The sequence below is a fragment of the Desmodus rotundus genome, chromosome 10 (genome assembly GCF_022682495.2).
Source record: "Desmodus rotundus isolate HL8 chromosome 10, HLdesRot8A.1, whole genome shotgun sequence".
NCBI lineage: Eukaryota > Metazoa > Chordata > Mammalia > Chiroptera > Phyllostomidae > Desmodus > Desmodus rotundus.
Window position 1 is genome coordinate 35795619 of NC_071396.1, and position 22989 is coordinate 35818607.

The 22989-nt window shown below is 52.5% G+C and overlaps 1 protein-coding gene across 6 annotated transcripts in view; it reads left to right on the forward strand.

Annotated features, from left to right (window-relative positions):
- The window catches only part of ZNF592 (zinc finger protein 592), a 40963-nt gene extending 21472 nt beyond the window's left edge, over positions 1 to 19491 (forward strand). For all 6 annotated transcript variants that reach the window (XM_053912518.1, XM_053912516.2, XM_053912520.1 and 3 more), the window contains 8 exons: positions 1411 to 3670; positions 9279 to 9457; positions 14682 to 14858; positions 15100 to 15259; positions 15371 to 15658; positions 15894 to 16006; positions 16648 to 16783; positions 18155 to 19491. In XM_053912518.1, coding sequence (XP_053768493.1) covers positions 1411 to 3670; positions 9279 to 9457; positions 14682 to 14858; positions 15100 to 15259; positions 15371 to 15658; positions 15894 to 16006; positions 16648 to 16783; positions 18155 to 18661 — 3820 coding nt within the window. In that variant the 3' untranslated portion in view covers positions 18662 to 19491. The remainder of the gene's footprint in view (positions 1 to 1410; positions 3671 to 9278; positions 9458 to 14681; positions 14859 to 15099; positions 15260 to 15370; positions 15659 to 15893; positions 16007 to 16647; positions 16784 to 18154) is intronic.
- Positions 19492 to 22989: the final 3498 nt, after the last annotated feature.

Below are 22989 nucleotides of genomic sequence, written 5' to 3' on the forward strand. Positions count from 1 at the left end.
ATAAATTTCTGCCAGAGGGCTTCCTGGACCCAAGGATTTCCTGCTTGTCTGGTTTCTAGACAGCTACTATAGTGCTTTCTACAAGAATTGTGTCAGCCTGCCCTGGCCAGTGGCTCAGGTGGTTGGAGCATCATCCCGTGCACCGAGAGGTCACAGGTTCATCCTCAGTCGGGGTGCACATGGGAGGCAACCGGTCAATGTTTCTCTCTCACATGGACGTTTCTCTTTCTTTCCCTTCCTCTCTCTAAAAATCAATAAACATATCCTGGGGTGAGGATTAAAAAAAAAAGAAAAGAAAGGAAAAAAGAAAAAAGAAAAAGAATTGTGTCAGTCTGTGTCCACAAAGACTTTGAGTATAAACATGCTTTAAGAAGTACGTGAGCCAGTAAGGCTCTGGGACGTGGGGCAGGTGCAGGACTTGCGGGCTGGGCAAGGGAGGCAGTGGGTTTTCTTCCCCTGCCTGGAGGCCTGAGCTCGCCAGCTTTGTGTCTCACTGGGCGTGTGGGGGCGGTTTCCTACGCAAGGCCTGTTTCCAAGGGCTTTGGGTTTCCTCCACTGCCATAGGTCTGTGGCTCTGCTTTTCCAGATCATGGAATAAACTGGTAGATTTTCTTTTCTTTTCCTTTCTTTTCTTATTAAGTTAAAAAAAATTCAGGGCATCTCCAAAATGGTTCCCTGGCCGATTTGATAACCGTGCGTTTCTGTAAGGGTCCCCCTGCCCCTCAGGTTCAGTGGTCTATTCACCAAATCAATAAGAGTTTTAGGGTGAACATTAAGGAATCATGTAGATGCTGACTAGAATAAAAAAGCACCCAGGAGCTGATAAAATCTTCTAGAGTGTATGTATGAAACCGCATACATCCCGGCAATAGCACGTCATTTTGAAGTTGATTGAGTTTTATGCAGCCAAAAATGGGAAGTTATACAAAGTTAACGATTACTAAGAATTTATTAGCAGAACTTGTAGCCAGGTCACATATGTGAATCCGAAGTTTGCTAAGGAAAGGAGGTGCTGAGTCATGCATTTTTTTAAGGGGCCGAGTGAGCGATAGTTTGGCCTGTGCGCTGGACCCCAGAACAATGCAGCTCCCTGACAGATGGGGCGAGTGTGCTATGTCTGCGCCCGCTTTTTGGCTATGCAGCTAGCCGGGAATTTCTAAGTATGGAGGTTTAGGGCCTGCCAGGCCTACCACTACGTAGAAACTTTTCCCCCACTCCTCTCCCTACATCCCTAGCATTTTGGAAACCTGCTGGGGTGAAACACAAATGTGCAACCTCCAGTAGTGTAAGGCGTCGTGCGTGGGGGCGCGCTGGCTGAGTGTCGGCGTGAGAGGTGTGCAGTGAAGAGTGTGCCGGGCGGAGTCCAGCAGGAGCCTGGTGATCAGTTTCTGTTCTCTGTTTCTGTTCCAGCCCTTGCCAGCGTCCAGCCATGGGGGATATGAAAACTCCAGATTTCGATGACCTTCTGGCTGCCTTTGACATCCCAGACCCCACCAGCCTTGATGCGAAGGAGGCCATCCAGACCCCCAGCGAGGAGAATGAGAATGCCCTCAAACCTCCGGGCATGTGTATGGAAGAGAGCATGTCCTTGTCTCACCCAGGGTCGGCCTCAGATGTGCCGGCCGTGAGTGTCATCGTCAAGAACACCAGCCGCCAGGAGTCGTTTGAAGCGGAGAAAGACCACATCGCTCCCAGCCTCCTGCACAATGGGTTCCGGGGCTCGGACCTGCCTCCAGAAGCCCACAGCTTGGGCCACAACTGTGGGAAGTTCGATTCTGCCTTTATGAATGGAGACAGTGCCAGGAGTTTCCCGGGCAAGCTGGAGCCTTCCAAGTCAGAACCGCTGCCGACCTTTAACCAGTTCAGTCCCATCTCCAGCCCGGAGCCCGAGGATGGCATCAAAGACAACGGGTTTGGGCTAAAGCCCAAGCACTCGGACAGTTATTTCCCGCCCCCTCCTGTGTGCGGGGCTGTCGCGGGCCCCGTGCTAGAGGCTCTGGCTAAGTTTCCCGTCCCGGAGCTGCATATGTTCGATCACTTCTGTAAGAAAGAGCCCAAGCCAGAGCCCCTGCCCCTGGGCGGTCCACAGGAGCAGGAGCAAGGGGCACAGGAGGCGGGGGAGCCTCACAAGGAGCTGGATGCCCGCCGCTTCTTTGGGGAGCCTTTGGAGTTCAACAGCCACCCCAGCAACAGTGTTGCGGAGCCCAAGGGGCTCACGGCAGAGCGGGGAGCCTGCTCGTCCGTCCCCCCGAGGCAGCGCCTGAAGCCAGCTCATTCCAAGCTGTCCTCTTGCGTGGCGGCCCTGGTGGCCCTGCAGGCCAAACGCGTCGCCAGTGTCACCAGGGAGGAGCAGCCCGGCCACACCAAGGATCCCTCAGGGCCCATGAAAGAGGGCTCCAAGGGCAGCCCCAAAATGCCCAAGTCACCAAAGAGTCCCCGGAGCCCTCTGGAGGCCGCCCGGAAAAGCACCAAGCCATCGGACAGCCCTCGGAGCATCTGCAGCGACAGCAGCAGCAAAGGCTCCCCTTCCGTGGCTGCCAGCTCCCCGCCAGCAATTCCCAAAGTCAGAATCAAAACCATCAAGACGTCGTCGGGGCAGATCAAACGGACCGTCACAAGGATCCTGCCGGACCCTGATGACCCCGGTAAGTCCCCTGTGGGGTCACCTCTGGGGACCGCCACGGAGGCCCCAACAAGTGAGGCACTGGAGGAGGAAGCCAGCAGCGCCCTGCCTGCAGCGGAGCACTTTCCAGAGGGGGCCACCTGCGCAGGGAGCCCCCAGGGGGACAGGAAAGGGGCTGAGAGCGCGCCCAAGGCCAGTGAACCCGCGTCTCCCAGTGGCAGCTCTGGGTCCCGAGTCCCAAAGGCGGCGGCAGCCCCTGGCTCTCAGGCGGGCAAGAAGTCGCAGCAGAGCGCGGGGCTGCAGGCCTCCGCCCCGGCCTCTGCCAACCTCCTGCCCAAAGCCGTGCACCTGGCCAACCTGAACCTGGTCCCCCACAGCGTGGCCGCCTCCGTGACGGCCAAGTCCTCCGCGCAGAGGCGGAGCCAGCCACAACCCACGCAGATGTCAGTGCCCCTGGTGCACCAGGTGAAAAAGGCCGCCCCGCTGGTCGTGGAGGTCTTCAACAAGGTCCTCCACAGCTCCAACCCCGTGCCCCTCTATGCGCCAAATCTCAGCCCGCCCGCTGATAGCAGGATCCACGTGCCCGCCAGTGGCTACTGCTGCCTGGAGTGCGGGGACGCATTTGCCTTAGAGAAGAGCCTGAGCCAGCACTACGGCCGGCGCAGCGTCCACATCGAGGTGCTGTGCACTCTCTGCTCCCAGACGCTGCTCTTCTTCAACAAATGCAGCCTGCTGCGGCACGCCCGCGACCATAAGAGCAAGGGGCTCGTCATGCAGTGCTCGCAGTTGCTGGTGAAGCCCATCTCTGCGGACCAAATGTTCGCCGCGGCCCCCGCGAACTCCTCCGCCCCTGCAGTCCCGGCCCCTGTGCCCGCGCCCCCACCCTCTCCCAAACACGGCCCCACCATTCCAGCTCTGCCGCTCTACCCAGACCCCGTGAGGCTGATCCGGCACGGGGTCAAGTGTCTTGAATGTCACAAGCAGATACGCGACCACACGGTCATGGCCGCGCATTTCCAGAGGATGTCTGAGGAAACCGAGGGGCTGGTAAGTGACCCTTCCTGTGGCGGGTGCTGGGCGCCAGGCGCTGGTTCACTGGGCTCGGCGTTGGGCAGGGACTGAAAAGGTAATCGGTGGGGGTGGTGGAGGCAGTGCTGGCACCTTAGGAGAGGATGTTTGGCTTGATGCTTAGCGACCTGCTGGAATATATATAGTGGTTGGCGTTTACTGGGAAAAGCGTCCTGCCCACAACTGAGGGGAGCCCCTGAAGATTTAGTGAGTTTCTATGGACATGCTCCATCGTCCACTCAGCTCCCGCCCCAGTGTGCTTTTGGGGCCCCTTGTCCAGCCTGGGCTGGGTCCCTACTGGCTGCTGTCCTTCTCTCTGGCCGGTGTCAGCTCAGGCCTCACCTGTGCCAGGAGGACCGAGGCAGTGAGCCTGAAAACCTGCCTTGACTTCGATCTGCTCCACCCACAGTGGACACAGCTCTTTGTGCCGAGTCCCCTGGGGAGGCTGCCGCAGGCGGGGCGGAGGCAGGGCCAATGTGGAAAGAAGGAGAGCGCACGGATTGGTGGGCCCTTTCCTTCCTCCGTGTTCTCGCCCCTCCAGCAAAGCAGCCACGGGTGTCTGCTTCCCGCTCTTGGTTATGTTTGATGAGCTCTGGCTGTATTTAAAGGAGAAAAGGCGTCTGTGCCGAAAATACCTTTGGGCATCCTCTGTGGCAGTGGCTGTCTGTGTTAGCACGGTCCTGTGTCAAATCGGGGCTCCAGACAGGCCTCCAGAAGGCTCTCCTCTTCCTCCTCCTCCTCATTGTGGAAGGAGTCTTCATGAGCTCCCCGGCCCACCTGGTCCCCAGCCTCACCCAGCCTGGGCCGGCAGTGCAGCAGCTCCTTTCCTTCAGTTCGGGAGCGGCAGGGGCAGGGGGCTGCCCCCCTGGCCTGGGAAATGAGCTGAGCACATGCTGTGGGTACCCACAGCGTGTGTGGAGCCCTGTGCTGAGTGCCGGAGTGCCAGCAAGAGGGAGTTGCCTGCTTCCTGCTGGAGCTCAGGGTGGCACAGCCGGGGCAGGGCTCACCCCCACACAGCCTCCCTGTGTGCAGACGCAGCGTTGGGTTGTCAGAGCTTGTCCATGTAGTTGCAGAGGGTGCCTCAGAGGGACTAACTCATCGTGATGGCACAGGTGACCTTGGAGCCTGGCCAAGGGAGATGGCAGGGTGTTCAGGCAGAGGAACAACAGCATGTGGAAGTGCGGGGTGCATTTGGGGATGGGGAGTTGTCGGGAGCGGGGCCGCCTTAGAGAGTTGGGGTAGAGACGGGAGGAGGAATGGGTGGGACTGTGGGGCTTCTGCAGCTCCAGAAGGGGCCAGCAAGGTGCCACAGGGTCGCCCCTGTCTCTGTTTGTACTTTCCTGCTGATGAGTCCTGTGCGGCGTGGCCACTCCACCCCTCTCCTCTGGGGCCTCATGTACCAGCATGGCTGACTGGATCCCAGACCGCTGCTTCCGAGTCACACGCTCAGAACCACGGCTGGTGGAGGTCTGATGCCTGGGCCTCCGGGTCTGTTCCTACACCGTTCCTCACCCGTCTTCTAGAACGTGAGCCGATGCCTGGCTGTAGGATCCCAGGCTGGCACCTTTCCCAGCCCACATGTTGCCTATGTCATTCTCCTCTAGCCATGGCTGGACAGCAGGGAGGGAAGGCAGGGACAACCCAGGAGTGCTATCAGGCTTCTCAGTCTCGTCCTAATCCCTCAAAATCTCCTGCCCGGGAAAGTGGCCTTTGAGTCTCAGAGAAAGGGTAAGGCTGGAGCTGGGGGATCAAAACCTCACCCGGATGGCTGTTGGGCTTGGGTCTCCCCGGAATGGCACCCTGACTTCAGGTTACCCCCCAGGGCAGGGGGTGGACGGGTGGAGTGGGCCTCTGCCCCAGGGCAGGGACTGTAGGACCACAAGTTCGGGCCTTTGGTCTTTCCCTTGGGAGCCGGCCCCCCCCCCCCCCCCCACCGGATCGGCCTCCCTGGGCAGTGGCTGGAGGTGTCGGTCCTTCACCTGACCCTGTGGGGCTGGATGTCAGCACAGAGAGACTGTTTCTTCCTGTTCTTAATATCATTGTCATACCTCACAAAATTAGTAACAGTTCCGTAAGACGTCCTAATACAGGCCCATATTCAAATTTTCCCATTCATATCAAAAATCATCTTTGAATCAAGATCCAAACGTAGACCACACTTTACATGGGTTTGTTGAGTCTTCTAAGCTTCTCGTCCAGAGCAACCCCTCGTCCGGAGCAGCCCCTCGTCTCACCCCGCCCACTCAGATCCCCCTTTTGTCACTGGTTTGTTGCGGGAACTGGGTCACGTGTCCTGAGGATTTTTCCAGGGCCCTTCTGTGTTTGACTGATTACTTCCTGCAAATTTTGCAGGATCATTTTGAGTGCCCAGTTGCTTCTGCATACAATTAACTCGTTCTTCTAGAATCCTGCATTTTACCTGTAGCCCGGAAATTAGCAATAAAGACTTGATTAGCTTCAGGTTTGGTATGCAGGAGGCACAGTCCTGTGTTCTTCACATTTCGTGACATCAGGGAGGTGCAAAGTGCTTGACGGTCTCAGTTTTAGTGATGCCAGCCTTCTGTGGGAATTGAGACGGTGGCTTTCTGATCCCTTCATTGACAAGTTCCTATCTTTTACCCAATGATTTTCATATCCATTCATAATTGCTGCCTGAGTCAGTGACATTAAGAGTTGCAGAAGGGCGTTTTCCTAATTTTATTATTTCCTTTTGTCTATGAGCTGGGATTCTTTATAACTTATCTTTCCCTCCTCCCTGAGGGCTGTTTGGTTACCCTGAAAGATAGTTTATGTTGGAAAATGGGATGAATACATAGTTCGTTCCCCTTAGTGAGCAGTGAGTGGTTTTTCACGGTGGCTGTACCGATTTACAGTCCCCGCGACAGGGGCTTCACTTTTGCCTCATCCTCACCAACATCGTCATTTTCTGTTTTTATTAGTAGCCGTCCTACTGGGTGTCAGGTGACCCCCCCCCCATTATTTTAGTGTTATATGAACTCACTCATTTTTATGTATTCAGAATGCTTCTGTATTCAGTCCTTCTTTTTGATGTTCAAGTTATCCCATCGTTGGTCGCGGGGAGCTCCTTCAAGCTGACTCCCTTTGACACGAACACATTAAGCCTTGAGGCTCTTCCTTCCTTTCAGCCCTGACAAGAGGCCCTGGGTGCATTTCTTGGGCTAAACCTAGGATCTTCCATTTTCTCCAGGACCCAGGCTTCTTTCCGTGAGGAGTGGTATCTAGAGGCCCCGCTCTGCACACGGAGGCGCTCGGTGCTGCTGAGTGCGCTAACTTTGTTTCAAGGTATTTGCAGTGGCCAGAGCTAAGAAATACACATTTTTAAGAAGAGGAAAGAAAGGTCCTGAGTTTATCCTGGTATCCAAATGTAAGATGATAGAGTTTTTATGGAACTGATTTTATCCTGAAAGTCTTGGTTCCTGCGATTTTCCTACTACACACACACGTTCATAGTGTCAAAGGCAGTAATATCTGTAGCATTCGGGCGGCAGCACACGGGTGAGGGTGCACTTCTCGCCCTGACACCGCCTCACGTTAAGGATGTGTAGGTCACACTAGTGTGTTTGAAAGGCCACTGGGAGGAATTCTTTTTTTGTTTGTGGTTGCTATATAGTTACTCGATATGTAGTTAGTTATGTACTTGATATGTAGTTAGGGTACTTGTTTCTGTTTTTCAATTATTATGGAAGGCTTTTGTTTATTTCATGTCCTATCGTTTAAAAATTACTTAAAACACTTGATTCCCAAGGTAAAACTACATAGCGAGGTGTGTCCAGAGAAGCCCCGCCTCCGCCCCGTCCTTGCAGCCCGTTTGCTGCCCCCCTCCCCTCCTCGGGAGGCAGCCGTTTTTATTCACTTTTGGTTTATCACTGCCTTGCTCCTTTTTTTTGCACATAAAAGTGAATACGTGTGTGTGACAGTCTCCTTTTTCTTAGAAGACATACTCATTGACTGTTCTGCAACTAAAGTAATACTTAAAAAAAGTTATCATCATGGAAATGGCCCAGACACCATGTAAAAGTGGGGAGAATGGTCTCACGAACTCTCCTGTTACCGTCACCAACTCATGGCCCATCTTGTTCTGTGTATTTTCTTACCCCCCTCCTCCTCCAACAGACTGTTTTTAAACAAAGCCCAGCATCATCATATCTGTAGGTATTTCAGTATGTGCGTCTAAAAGATAAGCATTTCCCCTCTGAAATAGAGGCATAATATCATTACACCTCAAAATTAATAATTACTCATGATCAAATCTTTTTTTTTTAAGATTTTATTTATTTTTAGAGAGAGGGGAAGGGAGGGAGAAAGAAAGGGAGAGAAACATCAATGTGTGGTTGTGTCTTGAGTGCCCCCTACTGGGGACCTGGCCTGCAACCCAGGCATGTGCCCTGACTGGGAATCGAACCAGCGACTCTACTTTGCAGACCGGTGCTCAATCCACTGAGCTACACCAGCCAGGGCTCATGATCAAATCTTAATGTCAAGTGTCAAATGTCCCAATACTGTTTAGTTTTTTTTATGATATAGTTACTTTTTTTCTTTCAATTTTATTTTGTATTGGTTTCAAGTGTACATTTTAGTGATTAGACAATCATATACTTTATATAGTTTGCCAAGTTAGTGGTAGAAATAAGAATAATAATAATAAACTTAGTGTCTCATTCCTTTTTTACACTTGGCTTTCTTGAATCAGAATACAAATAAGTGTTACTTGGATTCTGATTGTTGAGAATTTCTTGTTGAAAATTTCTCTTCAATCTCTTTTAATCTATAACTTCCCCCTCCCTTTCTCTCTGTCTTTTTTTCCCTTGTAATGTGTTTATAGAGAAAACAGGGTTTGTCCTGTCGAGGCCCCATGTCCTGGACTTGGCTGATTAAAGCACAGACCCTTTCTTGTCCCCCTGACAGCTTGTCCCTCCACACAGCTGCTCTGACCCAGGTCAGGGCCCCTCCAGGTGTGGGTGCCAGCTTGGCCGCCTGTGGCTTCCCCCTCTGGCTGTCAGCACTCTGCCCGTTAGAGCGTCTGTAGGCCTGGCTGGAGGACTCGTGTTCCCTTGGTTCCACCCCCTACCCACCCAGGCTGAGGGAATGGGAACTGGCAAGGCCACACTGTCAGTCCCTCAGTCCTCACTTGGGGCTTCTGCAGCCAGTCCATCAGGGTAGGCTCAAGGCCCCCAGGAGGTTACTGACCCATCTGACTGCAGGTGTTGAGTGGGAGGAGCCACCTCTGTCCTGGTGGGTCCGGCGGTGAAGTGAGATCTTAGAATTCAAGAAGTGCCTTACAGAAGGAAAAGCTGGCCTCTGCTCAGCCAGGAAGAAGCACTCAGAGCCTGTGAGCAGATTAATCTTTGGGTAAACCGGATCAGGTCTGTCTCTGATTAAGAATGTGAGAGTTGAAGCTTGTGTGGTGAGGTCTAGGGCATCCCAGTGCCCTAAGACACTTGGAAGAGAGACTGGCCATGGGGGTGGTTCATCCTGACCCACATCCTGGGAGAGTCAGCCGCCTGCAACAGGAGAGCCACGGGCCCGCGGCACCCGCGTCAGCTGCTTTCTTGCTGCTCTTTCCTAGACTTGCCCGGTGTGCCAGATGCTGCTGCCCAACCAGTGCAGTTTCTGTGCGCACCAGCGGATCCACACGCACAAGTCCCCTTACTGCTGCCCAGAGTGCGGGGCCCTCTGTCGCTCGGCCTACTTCCAGACCCATGTGAAGGAGAACTGCCTGCACTATGCCCGCAAGGTGGGCTACAGGTGGGTGTTGCCCAGCTTGCTGTCCCGTCCTGTGCCTCCCAGTGGCCGGTCCTCCTCCTGGGCCAGCACTTGTTTCAGCTTGGGCGTGGTCTCCAGGGTCCTAGGCCCCAGCCTACTAAGGCAGGCACGTGGGTGGGTGGGTGGACGGACATGTTTATTTTCTAGAGAGCAAGAAGAGCAAGAGGGAGAAGAATGAGTTAAAAAGAATTAAACATTAGCAAAAATAGCTTTGAAGGGGGAGGATTTGGGGAGATTGGAGGGTCTGTAACATTCACTTTGTTAGCTTGTTTTTTTAAAACTATATACATTTAATTTGCTCACAAAGTTACTGTGTGGCCTACCAAATTTGAAGTACCATTACGCTAATAAAGTTACTAATTGCAGCACTTTGAAATGTTCTCCATTTTCATTAACCAGTGGAGCTGCCAGACTCCAAACTCAAAGGGCTCTAGTTGATTAATTTCTGTCCGTTTGTGAGAAGCAAGCAAAACCCGAGAATGGAAAAAATGATCAGCCTTATAGTAAAAACAAGAAAAGTTTATTGTAGATGGAATCTCCTCCATTGTGTCAAATGTATAGAAACAAGAAGTCATTTTCAGGAAAAAAGATCAAAATGGGGGGGGGAACTCCCCCCCAAGCTCATTGATCTCTGCCGTCCACATTGACCCGGTCAGGCCTCCGGCACCGATTTGCTGCATTTGGGAGTGTCTGTGTCTTCTCATGGTTTGCTTTCCCTTCTGAAACGTAATTCTGCCCAAATTTAGTAAGGTTTTCTTCCCTTTGGTATTTAAAAAAATTTATTGATTTAGGTCAGTGCCAGACACCAAAGATATAAAAATGATTAAGACACAGCCCCGGTACTCAAGGAGGCTGCGGTGTGGTAGGTTATAAACAAGTGCACAGTAAATGTGACTCCGAGTGGTAAGTCCTATAGTGGAGGAACGGTCAGGAAGGCTTCTTGGAGGAGATAGTAGGAGGTTTGGGCAGAAGAGAGAGAGAGAGGATATCTGGCACGGATACGGGCGGGTTACCAGCGGGCACAGAAGGGGTTCTGGGAAGATCCACCTTTCTGCAGAGGTGGATCAAGTGCATGGGGGAGTGGCAAGAAACGAGACGAAGTTGGTAGAGGCCGAAGTTGGTCAGGCCTTGCCTGACCTGGTATTCCTTTGTAGACATTCGGCCTTCATCCAGTGGACACTGAGGAGCTGCAGAAAGATTTGCGGCAGGGGCGGGTGGGGGGAGTGATTGGCAAGATTGTTTCTGGGAAGCAGACACTGTACGTGAAGGAGGGAGGAGACTGGAGGCTGGCTGAGAGGCAGGCCTGGCAGTCCAGGCCAGATGCTGAGGGCTTCTGCTTGGGCGTGGTCTTGGGATGGAGGTTGAGAGAGAGTGGAGAGAGATTCGGGAAGTGCAAGCATCAGGGCTCTAGGGTGGCTCACAGACAAGGGTGAGGAGGCGGAGGGGCTGGTCATGACTCCCAGGTTTCTGTCTTGGTGCAAACATTTCCAAATGTAGACGAGTTTCTTTGCATGTTATGGAGGACAGATAATCTAAGGGGCCTGAGAAACAAACCAACCCATGATGGGGTTGTATAAAGCCCTTGCCGCCATGTTGCATAAGGGCAGGCGTTGGCAGCCTTCCAGGCTACATTTTTAAAGCAGACACCTGACGAGTGTTTTTACAGTACCCTGGAACACTCGAAAATACCTTTGTGACTTAAGTGTGTGCTGCGTCTTCTAAGACCCACTCCGATCCAACAGACATTCGGGCAGCACTTCAATTTTTATCTTTGAATCTTAAATCCAAGAAATTTCCAATGCCACAGATGGATTGAAAGATTATTATTATTATTTTTTGCCTTCTAATTTATTTGACTTTCTTCTATAAGAAAAAAGAAACAGTCTCAAAAGCAATTTAGTTTCAAGCCTTTTTTTAAGGGATCTCAGCCAAAAATGTATTGTGATTCAGCCGTAGAGAGGTATTCCTGAAGATAATGGACATACAAATCTTCAGTTGATTGTGGCGCTCCAAAAACACACACACTAATACACTATTCATTACGGTTAAGATCTGCTGCTATTAATGTGTATTTTGGTAACAGCTTTATGCCGATATAATGTACATACCATACATTTCACCCATTTAAAGCATGCAGTCCAGTGGTTTTCAGTATATTCTGAGTTGTACAATCGCCACGAGCAATTTTAGAACACTTTCTGAAAAAAAAATTTTTAGAACAATTTCATCACCCCCGAAAAACTGCTATATTCACACCTTCCCATCTCCCCAGCCCATAAACAACCACTGGTTTACTCTCTGTGTCTTTTAGATTTGTCTCTTGGACATTTCCTATAAATGGATCATATAATATGTGCTCTCAGCATAATATTTTCAAGGTTCATCCATACTGTAATGGATGTCAGTTATTTCATTCCTTTTTCTGGCTGAACGACGTTGCATTGTATGTAAACACCGCCCACTGCTGATCCACGCATCAGTGGGCAGGCGCCTCTTGTCTACTGTGAAAAATGCTGCTGACGAATATTCACGGACGGGTTCTCATGTGGATAGATGTTTTCAGTTCTTGTGGGTACGTGCTTAGGAGTAGCATGCCTGGGTCGTACGGTAGCCGTAAGTTTAACTTTCTGAGCAACTGCCAGACTTTCCCCAGAGTGGTTGTGCCCCCGCTCCATTTATTTTCCCACCAGCAGTGGGGAGGGTCCTGAGTTCTCTACACCCTCGTCACCATTTTTTATGTCTGACTTTTGATTCTAGCCATCCTTGTGGGTGTGAGTGCTGTCTCATGATGGTTTTCATTTGCCTTTTCCTGATGGCTTATGGTGTTGAGCATCTTCTTATGTGTTTGGTTTTTTTTTTTTTTTTTTTGATATTTGTATATCTTTTTTGGAAAACATGCCTATTCAAATCTTTTGCCCATTTTTAAATTGGGTTATTTGTTGTTTTGTTATTAAGTGGTAAGGGTTCTTTATATATTCTGGATACCAGTCCCTTGTCAGATGTATGATCTGCAAATATTTTCTCCTGTTCTGCAGGTATTAATATTTTTAAATAAATCCTGAAAAGGTACCTATGTTCTGTTTCCTTGAGCTTTCCTACAGTTTTACAATATTACTTTGTTTTATGTTGTTTTTGCTTTTTCTTGAAGACAGTGTGTAAAGCCTGTACATTTCATATACGTTTTGCATTTTATGTGAAATGTATATATACATTTTACACATATAATTAGAATTGTATAAATTATTCTGCTTTTTGTTGATAATTTGGAGAGTGGCCAATGATGTCATAAGGGAACAAGTTTAGACTGTTCTAAATAATATGTTATTTTTTAATTATTCGTGATTATTAGCAAAATTGATTTTTTTTTTTTTTTTACTGCTCCTTATCTTTCCTAAAACTACACATCTCACAGCACGTGCTTCCATCACTGTCTGATTTCTCTTGGAAGACATCGGTACAGAGCTGTGTCCTGGGGCTGGATTTCTCTTCTGCACGGTTTTTGTCAGTGTGTAAACCCCGCTTGAGTCTGTCCTCTACCGAGGTGGCTCGGTGTGTATTCTTTGACCCCCTCACATTCTTTCAGTGTGCTTTCCTTGTACAGTGTGTCTACCAGGTAACTAGCATGTATTTTCCGTTGCATTTCTGAAGAGGGTATTTATATTGTTCCTACAGGAGTTTGGTCAAACTGCCCAGATAAGGCCACGGACTCACCTCACAAAACCAGGTGTGCGTGGCTACTGTGGGTGAATTTGGAAATATGTGGATTTTTTTTTTCTCCTCTTAATACCTTGTGGTATGGAAGGTACTCTGCTCTGTGTGCTAGAAGTCGGTCACTACTTTATTTCACGGGAGAGAAAATCTAAGGAAGTCAGTAGTTTGTATGGAGACTCTACAGCACATACAGAGTCAGTAACGAGTGTGCCTCCGAGTTCATTGCAAACAGCGCTCTGGGTCTGTGGGCTGCCCCTCGTTGCGCATGAGTCGGCAAAGGTGATTATGTGACCCCGTGTCCTCCAAACGCATACACACGAAAGGAAGAAAAACAAGAATGTCGGTCAGGGTTCCGTGATGATTTATGTGGATTGCGAAAATGGGCTAATCTAGTGACTTGAAGGGAAATACATGGAGTGAAAGAATTCTTCAGGGAAGGCGTGTCCTTCCTTTCGGTGCGGCCACAGCCTACCTGATGCCGAGGTTACAGGCAGCATCGCAACAAAAGGAAGAGCGGAGCTGTTTTCTCAGGTGTGGGCGGCCTGAGTGTGTTTTTGAGCAGGAGGAAGGCTGGAACACACGTGAGGGTCTTCGAAGCTGAGTGGATGCAGGGTCACGTACTGAAGAAAGGAAAGGCTGCACATGTAGAGAGAGATTTGAAGTTGAAAGAAGGAGTTCAACATGGCCTCGGCTGCAGAAAAATGGTTTCAGACGTTTATACATCATAAATAATGATATGAATAGGCACACATAGGGGAGAAACAGAAATAGAAGTGATCCACGGTCCCACCAAGGAGGCATCATGCCACTTAGGAGCGGCATGGTGCGGAGAGGCCCCAGCGATCGCATGCAGTGCAGCTGGCCCGGCGGCCACTTTACTTTGTTAATTTGAACATGAATAGCGACGTGGGCAGTGAGTGCCGTGCAGAGCGTTTCCACCCTCCCAGCAGATGCCACTGGACAGTGCTGCTCTGCAGTGTCTCTTCCTGGGCTCTGGGCCATTTATTTTAATGTGGCTGTTCCAGGGAGCACAGCATTTCCTCACGGTTCTTTACCCCGCAGCCGTCGCTTACTGAGCGCCAGCCTGAGGGAGGGCACAGCTTTCCACATCCTCCTGACGTTCCTCTTGGACTCCTGCGGTTGTACTGCGTGAAACGAAAACTGTTTGTGTCATTTTGGGGCCCCTCCCTTCCTTCTCCACCCCACCAACTTCTCTTAGCTGGCCTGAAGTTTTTGGTTTGCAGAAGAACATCCTCTGGCCGGTGAAGGGAGGGGCTCAGTTTCTCCCCGCTTTTCTACCAGGTGTGGCCTTGGGCTTGGGCAGCCCTGGGAGACCACGTTGTACCAGATGGCGGCAGGCAGGCTCTCAGGACTACAGACTGAGTGCTCGAGGGCGGGTCACGAGAGAGGCCTCTGTTCGTGCTCTCCAACTCTCCTTTTCCAGGCCCACCTCTGGGTCTGACCTCCACCCCCCACTCCCACTTCTGTCATTCAGGTGCATCCACTGTGGGGTCATCCACCTGACCTTGGCCTTGCTGAAAAGCCACATCCAGGAGAAACACTGCCAGGTTTTCCACAAATGTGCTTTCTGCCCCATGGCCTTCAAGACTGCCAGCAGCACCGTGGACCACAGCACCACACAGCACCCCGCCCAGCCCCCGAAACCCTCCCAGTGAGTGCAGCTTCAGGGCCAGCAGGCCTGTGGGGCAGAGTCAAGCGGCCCAGGTGCCATAGGGGGAGGTGTTGGGACAAACCAGGACCAGACTAGCAGCAGGGGTGTCTGGAGTCCCCCGAAGACATCCTGAGGCTGGGGAGTATCCACACTGGTTCAGAGAGAGCGGAGACAGGGGTGGAGGGCTGGTGGTTCTGCTGCAGAGCCCTGGCCACCTCACGCCCTGGGGCTTGTCTCACAGGCTCATGTATAAGTGCTCCTGTGAGATGGTCTTCCACAAGAAGAGGCAAATTCAGCAGCATTTTTACCAGGATGCCAGCAAGGCGCAGGTGGGCGTCTTCAAGTGCCCTGAGTGCCCGCTCTTGTTCCTGCAGAAGCCGGAGCTGATGCAGCATGTCAAGGTGGGCAGCCCGGGGGAGGAGGTCAGGAGGCGGGCACGCGCCTCGGACCGGGGGTCTGACTCTGTGCCTCTTTCCCCTCGCCCAGTCAGTAACCGCTCTCCCCATCCCCAGAGCGTCCACGGTGTTCCCCGCAATGTGGAGGAGCTGTCAAGCCTCCAGTCCTTAGTCGACACGTCCTCCAGCCATCCCAGTTCTCGAGTTTCCACTGAGCCCCCCACAACCAGCGTGGCTGCTCGAGGAAGCTCGCTGCCGTCGGGCCGCTGGGGCAGGTCTGAGGCCCATCGCAGGGCCGAGGGCAAGCCCCGGCTGAGGAGCACTGGCTGGACCTGCCAGGAGTGCCAGGAGTGGGTTCCCGACCGGGAGAGCTACGTGTCCCACATGAAAAAGAGCCACGGTCGGGTAGGTGCATCCTGGGCTCAAGGTGCCGCGCCACATCCTCTGGGCGACTCTCCTGTGGGCGCAGGGCCCCCTTCTGTGGCTGACCTCTGCGGGTTCCTGGCGCTTGGGGCAGGGTGGGTGCTGCAGATTTTGAGGTCTGTGCGGCATCCTCCTTCCTGCCTCTGTCCTCTGAGAAGGAAGGTGCACGCAGAACTATCTCACAGTGCTGACGCTTTGCTTTCCGTGCCACCTGCAGACGCTGAAGCGGTACCCGTGTCGGCAGTGCGAGCAGTCCTTCCACACCCCCAGCAGCCTGCGCAAACACATCCGCAACAACCATGACACCGTCAAGAAAGTCTACACGTGTGGGTGAGTCTCTGGAGAGGGGAATCCAGGAGGCCCGAAATCCAAAAACTGTCCGCAGCACGTCGGGGCATCTCTCTGCTCAGATCAGGGGTCGAAGGCAAGAGATGAGCAAGTTTCTAAGTGGAAAATGCTGTGGCTGGGTCAGAAATTAGGGCAGGTCAGAAACCAGCTTCCAGAATCTGGGCGCTCCCAGGCCCTCCCCCTTCCCACCTCCCTAACCCCAGGCTGCACTGCCCGCCCGTCAGTAGCAAAGGGCCCTGAGGTTCACGAGGAGGGGTAGTGTGACCATGAGCCCTCCGCCCCGGCACCGCCTGCCTGTGCTTCGACGCACACGCTGCCTCTCATGCCGAGCCCAGCCCAGCACTGGGGCCTCTAGGCAGTGATGTCAGGCAGTGGAGAGTAAGCTCATGACCGGGGCCCCGTATACGTGTTCTGACTTGCTGTTGTCGGTTGGGTTGCTGGCTAGATTTCTCTGGGGAGGACCCAGCACCCCCAGCCAGCCTGAGGACCATCCTGCCCGCTGTCCATCTGCATCAGGCTCTCTCCCCTGGAACCAGCAGCAGCGTCTACCTCTACCTCCTGCTAGGCCTGCTGGGCGCTGTGGCCCGTCCTCTGACACGACTGCTTCGGCTGTCCCTTTGCAGGTATTGTACAGAGGATGGACCCAGCTTTCCTCGGCCCTCCCTCTTGGAGAGCCACATCAGCCTTATGCATGGTATCAGAAACCCTGATTTGAGCCAGACGTCCAACATCAGACCTCCAGGCAGACATTCCCCTCAGGTGAGTGTGGGGCTCCTGCCCCGCGTAGCAGCGTGCTCAGTGAGGCCTGGAGCGGAGGGGCACTGGGAAGGCCACAGGGCACCTGTTTGTCACTGTGGCCATGCCACAACCCGCGGCAACAACTGTCCTCGGTGTAGGTGAGCCCTGGGGACCCCTGTGGAACTGCACTCAAGTGAAGGCCGGGGGCCGAGACCCGTGAGGCAGCCCGTCAGCCTCTTGTTTCTGCTGCTTCCCTGTCACTGTGAGCCCTTCCTTAGGGGCGGACTGCGCTCAGTGACAAGAGAGAGAGAGTCCCACGTACCTGTGTGCTTCTGCCTCAGTCCTGGCAGTGGGCGAGGGGGGCTGGCTGCCGGGTGGTGGTGGCCAGGCTTGGCTGACCCCCCACCACTAGCTATGGGAGGAGCCACACTCTGACCACTGCTTTCCTGCACCCTTGTCCTGTGCCCTCATCCTTGTGCCATGCCTGTTCCTGTTTCTGGGGAACTTTGGGAGCTGCCTGGCCTCCCTCCTCACTGTAGCTTCTTCTCCCCCCAATGCGAGGGGCCACTCCTCAGAGGGCCCTGGCGTGTCCGGGACATGCTGGGAGCTGTTGGAGTTCCAGGACGTTCTTTCTGGGCTCTTCAGAGAACGTGTCTCACTGGTCAGTGAAGGCCCTCTCACACCCGGCAGGCGGGGTGTCAACATCTGTCTGTGATTAAAATGCGCTCCCTCCTCTTCCCACCAAAAGTGCACACCCTTTGATGCAGCAAGAATCAGCTTCTTGGGTTTATCTGTCAGCTATCTTTGGCCTTGGGCACAAAGAAGTGAGTTCACAATGCTTACTGCAGCGCTGTGTGCGTGGCAAAGATGGAACTCGGCTAAGCGTCCACCAGTGGGGACTGTCCATCCCCACGGTGGGTTTGTGTGCCGCTGTTAGGGAGGCGCGGCTCTGGCTAAGCCTCACGGAGACAGGCGCCAGTCCTGTTGTGCCATGAAAGGGGCAGGGCAAAGAAAACTGCATGTTATCGTTTCGTAAAAGGAGGCAGTTTTATTTCTGTGCACACACACAGTATCTCTGGGGGGAGCCGCAGGGCCTGGGGGACACGGTGTTCGCCAGGGGCGTCGGCTGGAGGGATGTGATCTCCAGGCCCATTGTGTATCTTTGGAATGTTGTGCCACCAGCACACATTACATTACAAAAGCAAAAAACAAAACCAAAACGAAACAAAAAAATCCAACCCAAACCAACCAAAGCTAGACCAGCGGTCAGGGCTGAGGGACCCTGGCCTGCGTGGCGATTCTGCGAGGTCTTGGGTGGCACTGGTTGTGTCTGGGGGCTCCTGTCCCGGGCTCGGCTCGGCCTGGACTCGGCTCACGCTGTGTCCCCTTCAGGTGAACCATCTGAAGAGACGGGTCAGCGGGGCAGCGGATGCTCCAGGCACCAGCAACGGCGTGACTGTCTCCTCCATCAAGAGGCACAAGTCCCTTTTCCAGTGTGCAAAATGCAGCTTTGCCACAGACTCGGGGCTCGAGTTTCAGAGCCACATACCTCAGCACCAGACGGACAGCTCCACGGCCCAGTGTCCGCTCTGCGGCTTGTGCTACACCTCCGCCAGCTCCCTTGGCCGCCACCTCTTCATCGTCCACAAGGTGAGAGAGCAGGAGGATGAAGAGGAGGCGATGGAGGAGGCAGAGCCAGAGGAGGGCTCCGGGGAGGAGGTGTCCATGGACACCAGGGAGAACGGACTGGAAGAATGTACTGGCGAGCCTTTGTCAGGCGACCCCGAGGCCAGAAGATCACTGGGCCTGGTCCCTGAGGAGGACGGTGCCCAGGAGGCTCAGAGTCAACCACAGGCCTCTCGGGATCGGGACAGCCGTGTACCGTCCCCTCAGGTGTGACCGGAGGCTCGGCAGTGCGTGCGGTCAGGTGTGCCATGGCGTGCTGCTCTGGCTGTGTGGACGGTGGAAGAGAAGCCGCTCTGCCCGGCGTGAGTGTGGCAGAGAGGCTGGGCCCTGGAGCAGTGTCTGCCCCGAGCTGCAGGGAGCTGGGTGTGCCCCAGCCCCAGGAGATGTGGGTTGCCCAGGACGCTCACAGATCTGAATTTACTTCTGTTATTTATGGCTTTGTGCTGCTTCTCAGTACCCCAACTCCTGTCTGTGTCCATCCAACCCCAGCGCTGCCCACTGTGCTTGAAACCGCTCAGTGCTGCGCTCTTCTGGGAGGCTTCCCACTTGCTGCCTTAGCCAGGGGCCCCTCCGAGCTGTCTGGGAGGTCAGAGCCTGAGAAGGGGGGATGAGAGGGGCCGGTGCTCTCCCTCTTGGAGTGCTCTGCCTGGCCTGGCCTGGGTCACCTTGCCCTTCCCTCCTGTTTTCCCTGATTCTTTCCCTGCAAAACAGTCCCGGAGGGTTGATTGTCACACTGGCTCATCCCATCTGTGTGTGGGAAGCATCGGCAGCACACCCCTGTTTGGAGGCCGGGGAAGCAGAAGTGCACCCCGGCAGGCAGGCAGGCAGGCAGCGAGAGCAGACCCCTCAGAAGGAGCGTGAGTCCTGTCCTGCTGCTGTCCTGCCTTTCCTGACGGGACGGGTGTGGGGCACACAGATGCCGGGGTGTTTGTATTCTTCCTCTTGTGCCACTGGAGGCGGCCGCCCCAAGCAGGCAGCCCCATCCTCTTGGCTACACTCATGTTGCTCAGACTATATTTCAAATAAAAAATTCATACCATGCAGGTGGGCTCTTGTATTCCTCTTCAGGTGAGCCTGGCCCCACCCTGCTCCACCCAAGGGTCTTTCCCAGATGTCCCTCACTGTCCCGTTTCTGAGGGAGAACAGTGTTCCTGCTGTCCAAGGAAGGCCCTCTAGATTCTGGAGCCGGGGCTAGGAAACCAGGAGCCTGGGACGGCCGGATTCTCTAGACACATTCTGAAGGGGGAGGGATGTGCTCGGTGCTGGTCAGGGGTCACCTCCAGGATCTCCCCAGGGCTAGCGGCATCAGCTTCAGGGCTTATTGTCATTTTCTGGGCCCCACCATCTCCCCTCCAAATTGATTTTCATCCTTAAGGGAACCCTTTCCTGGAAGGAGGAATCCTATAGTTTTCTTGCAGTGTTCAAGAGGCCTTAGTATGATTGCCACCCTGGGAGCTTGGCTGTGACAGAACTGGGGCCAGATATTTGGGGCTGGGCTGTCTTTTCACTGGTGGCAGAGTTAGGGCCTAACCCATCACAAGGAGCAGTGTGGGGAGTGTCCTCTTGACCTCTGACCCATGGGGCTCCTGTAGCCCTGTCTGGGTGGGTTGGGGCTAGGCCCGACAGGATACAGAGCTGCTAAGATCTTCCCAGGGAGACAGTGAATATCAATTATAAATTATTAAGTCAGATAAGTATGCTTGACGTTTTCACAACTGAAAATAGAAACCATTTTCTTCCTCTGTGAAATGCCACATTTTTAGTGGAAACGCTAATGGCCCTGGGAAAGGTTAGCGCTTGCCTCAGCTTCAGAGAGACTGCAGTGCTTAATGGTTGCTATGCCTGGCGAGGCCACCATGCCTCTGCTCCTCAAGGAGGCCGGGAGGGTGAGCTGGGCCTGATGCCGGCTGCCTGCAAGGCCAGAGCTAGCCCCAACTTTGATGTCATCCCTTTCTTCACTCCAGTTGCAGGGTGCTCACCCTGCACCCTGGTTCTATTCCCAGGAAGAAATTAGGAGGCTGATAGAAGGGCTTGAAATGGATGGCTGAGTCTCTTCCTGCCCAGAAAGTGAGTGGTAACCTGAAGGAGGAGGAGGTGGTGACATCACAGGTGTGACCATAGGTCCTGGCCCCAGACCCGTCCCTCCTTCCTGGGAGTGGGGTGGAGTGGAAGGGATGCTGAGCCACTGATGGGAAATTGGGATGCAGCCTGGGGCCTGCCATTCAGCACCTCTGGACAAAGCCTCTAACTTCACTGGCCCTGCCCCTTCTAAAGAGAGGTGGTCATTCCCATCCAACTCGCAACTTGCTCCAGCTTTTGTGTCCTGATCAGTGTGGAAGCATTTTCTAGTTGGTGAGACACTAACGTGAAGGGTTTGTAACATGACTCCAGGGCGCACAGGGGAGAGGGCACCTCACCTGCCATTCACACTTGGATGCCAGTTACCATCCGCCTGGGACACCTGTCCATTATTTGGTAACCCTGACGACAAGAGCGCTGTCAGCCCTGCCCCTGATCTTACGAAATACTTCCCAGTGATTCTCATGTAGACCCCACAATGATCTCCCACTTGTCCTCCGTTGTACAGGGAGGAAAACTGAGGCTCGGAGCAGTTAAATCACCTGCTGGGCCACCTGTAAGCAGTGGTGCTGAGTCAGGCTTGTCCAGTTCTCAAGACCATGGTTTTGATCACTGTGCGGCCTTAGTCACCCAGCGGCTATGGCGGCGGCCAGCTCATCCAGACATCCACCTTCCTACCTCCCCTGTGGCTGGAGCACCAGGCTCTCTTTGGAGTCTGACTGTGCCTTGTCACCCCCAAGGCGGGCACCCGCACATCACCTTTGCCTGTGACAAAAGCACAGGCAGTGTCTCCATGACCTTTGCCTCTCATTTGGATTTAACTTCCCACATGAAGAGCGTCCTTTCCTGCGGGGGTGGGGGTGGGGGGGTTGAGGGGGAGGCAGCATCCCAGAAAAACCTGCCTGGCCTTCACAGGGAGCACGGTTCCCTGAGGGCCCAGGACCTTTTGATCTTTTTTTTAAGGTGTTTTCAAGGGTTGCGCTATCATTTGTTATCAGAAAATGCTTGCTGTAAGCACTTGTCTGCACATTAGCTGGAGTGCTCTCCTGATCAAGTTAAACAGATAAAATTCCCACCCTCACAGAAACTACAATTTACTATGTGCTGAGGCTTGACAAATGACTAGTATTTATTTTCCAACTTTATCTCTGTAAAATGATATGCCGCCTGACTAGCAGCTCATTGAGTGTGTAGAAAGAACTGTTCCCTTAACTTATGTAAACAGTCTGGGTTCTGAAAATTTAACACTTGTGGCTCAGCAAGTTCAACACACTTTGCTTTCCCCAAGACTGAGGACCCTACCCCCCAACCCCCTGTTCACCACTGCATATTCAGCACTAAGCACACCTTATTTTACTTGTTTTTTAGGTTTCTTTGTGTGTGTGTTTGAAAAATTAATACATATCCATGGTAAGACATCCAAATAATACAAGAGTATATATAATAAAAAAAACATAAGCGCCCTAATGGAGGTCAGCCTCCTGTTCCCCACCCCCTCTCCAGAGTCGATTGCTGTTATCTCTATCTTGTGTATCGTTTCTGAGCAATTCTATGCATTTACAACTTTATAAATATGTATATTTATATATCTATTTTTAATACAAATGATAGCATTCTATACACAGTGTTCTGAAGCTTGCTTTTTTCACTTGTTTCATGGAGGTGGTTCCAAATTCATCTGGGGGCCAGTCTCATTCTTTAACAGTCCCTGGCACAGACCCTTGCGTCCAGTGGTGGTTCACAGAGTGTTTGAGCAGATGAATGAATGAATGAGTGGAAGAATCAGATTTTCTCAGGATCTTCTAGATTCTAGAACATGCCGCTCCTTCTTCTCTAAGGGATTCAGGTCACTAGTGACCTTTTCTACCATTTGACAGCAGCCTTAGGAACTGGGAGCAGGGATCGCAGGTCCCAGGTCCCAAGCATGGGATTTCTTTGAGGTCCCTATTTAAAATTACTTTTTCCTATTGGAAATGACATAGAATTTTTAGAGGAATTAAAAAAAATGTATTTATAATTCCATCTTTGCAGTTTTCATTTCTGCATATCACTTTTCCATCCTTGTTCAATTTATAGCTGAATTTATGGTATGACAGTGGTTAACATCGAACATTTGTAAGTGACAAACATCATTCTCACATTCATTTTCTTACTTTGCCTCATAGTAAGCCTATGAGACAGATACTATTGTAATTCCTTCGGAGGTTCAGAGTGGTTGAGTAATTTCCCTAAAGCCATAGAGCAAGTGAGGGGCAGAGCTGGGACTCACACAGGTGTGAATGAGTTCCATTCACTGCACTGCCCTGGATTTTGTACCCTGCTTTTTCCTACTTGACATCATGTCTTGGACATTTTTGTGTTCCTCCACAGTCTTTTAATCATCATTTTTAATCATTGTAATCATTTTCAAATCAGCATAATTTACTTTCTTGTTTCCTGTTTACCTTGGAATGTCCCATTTC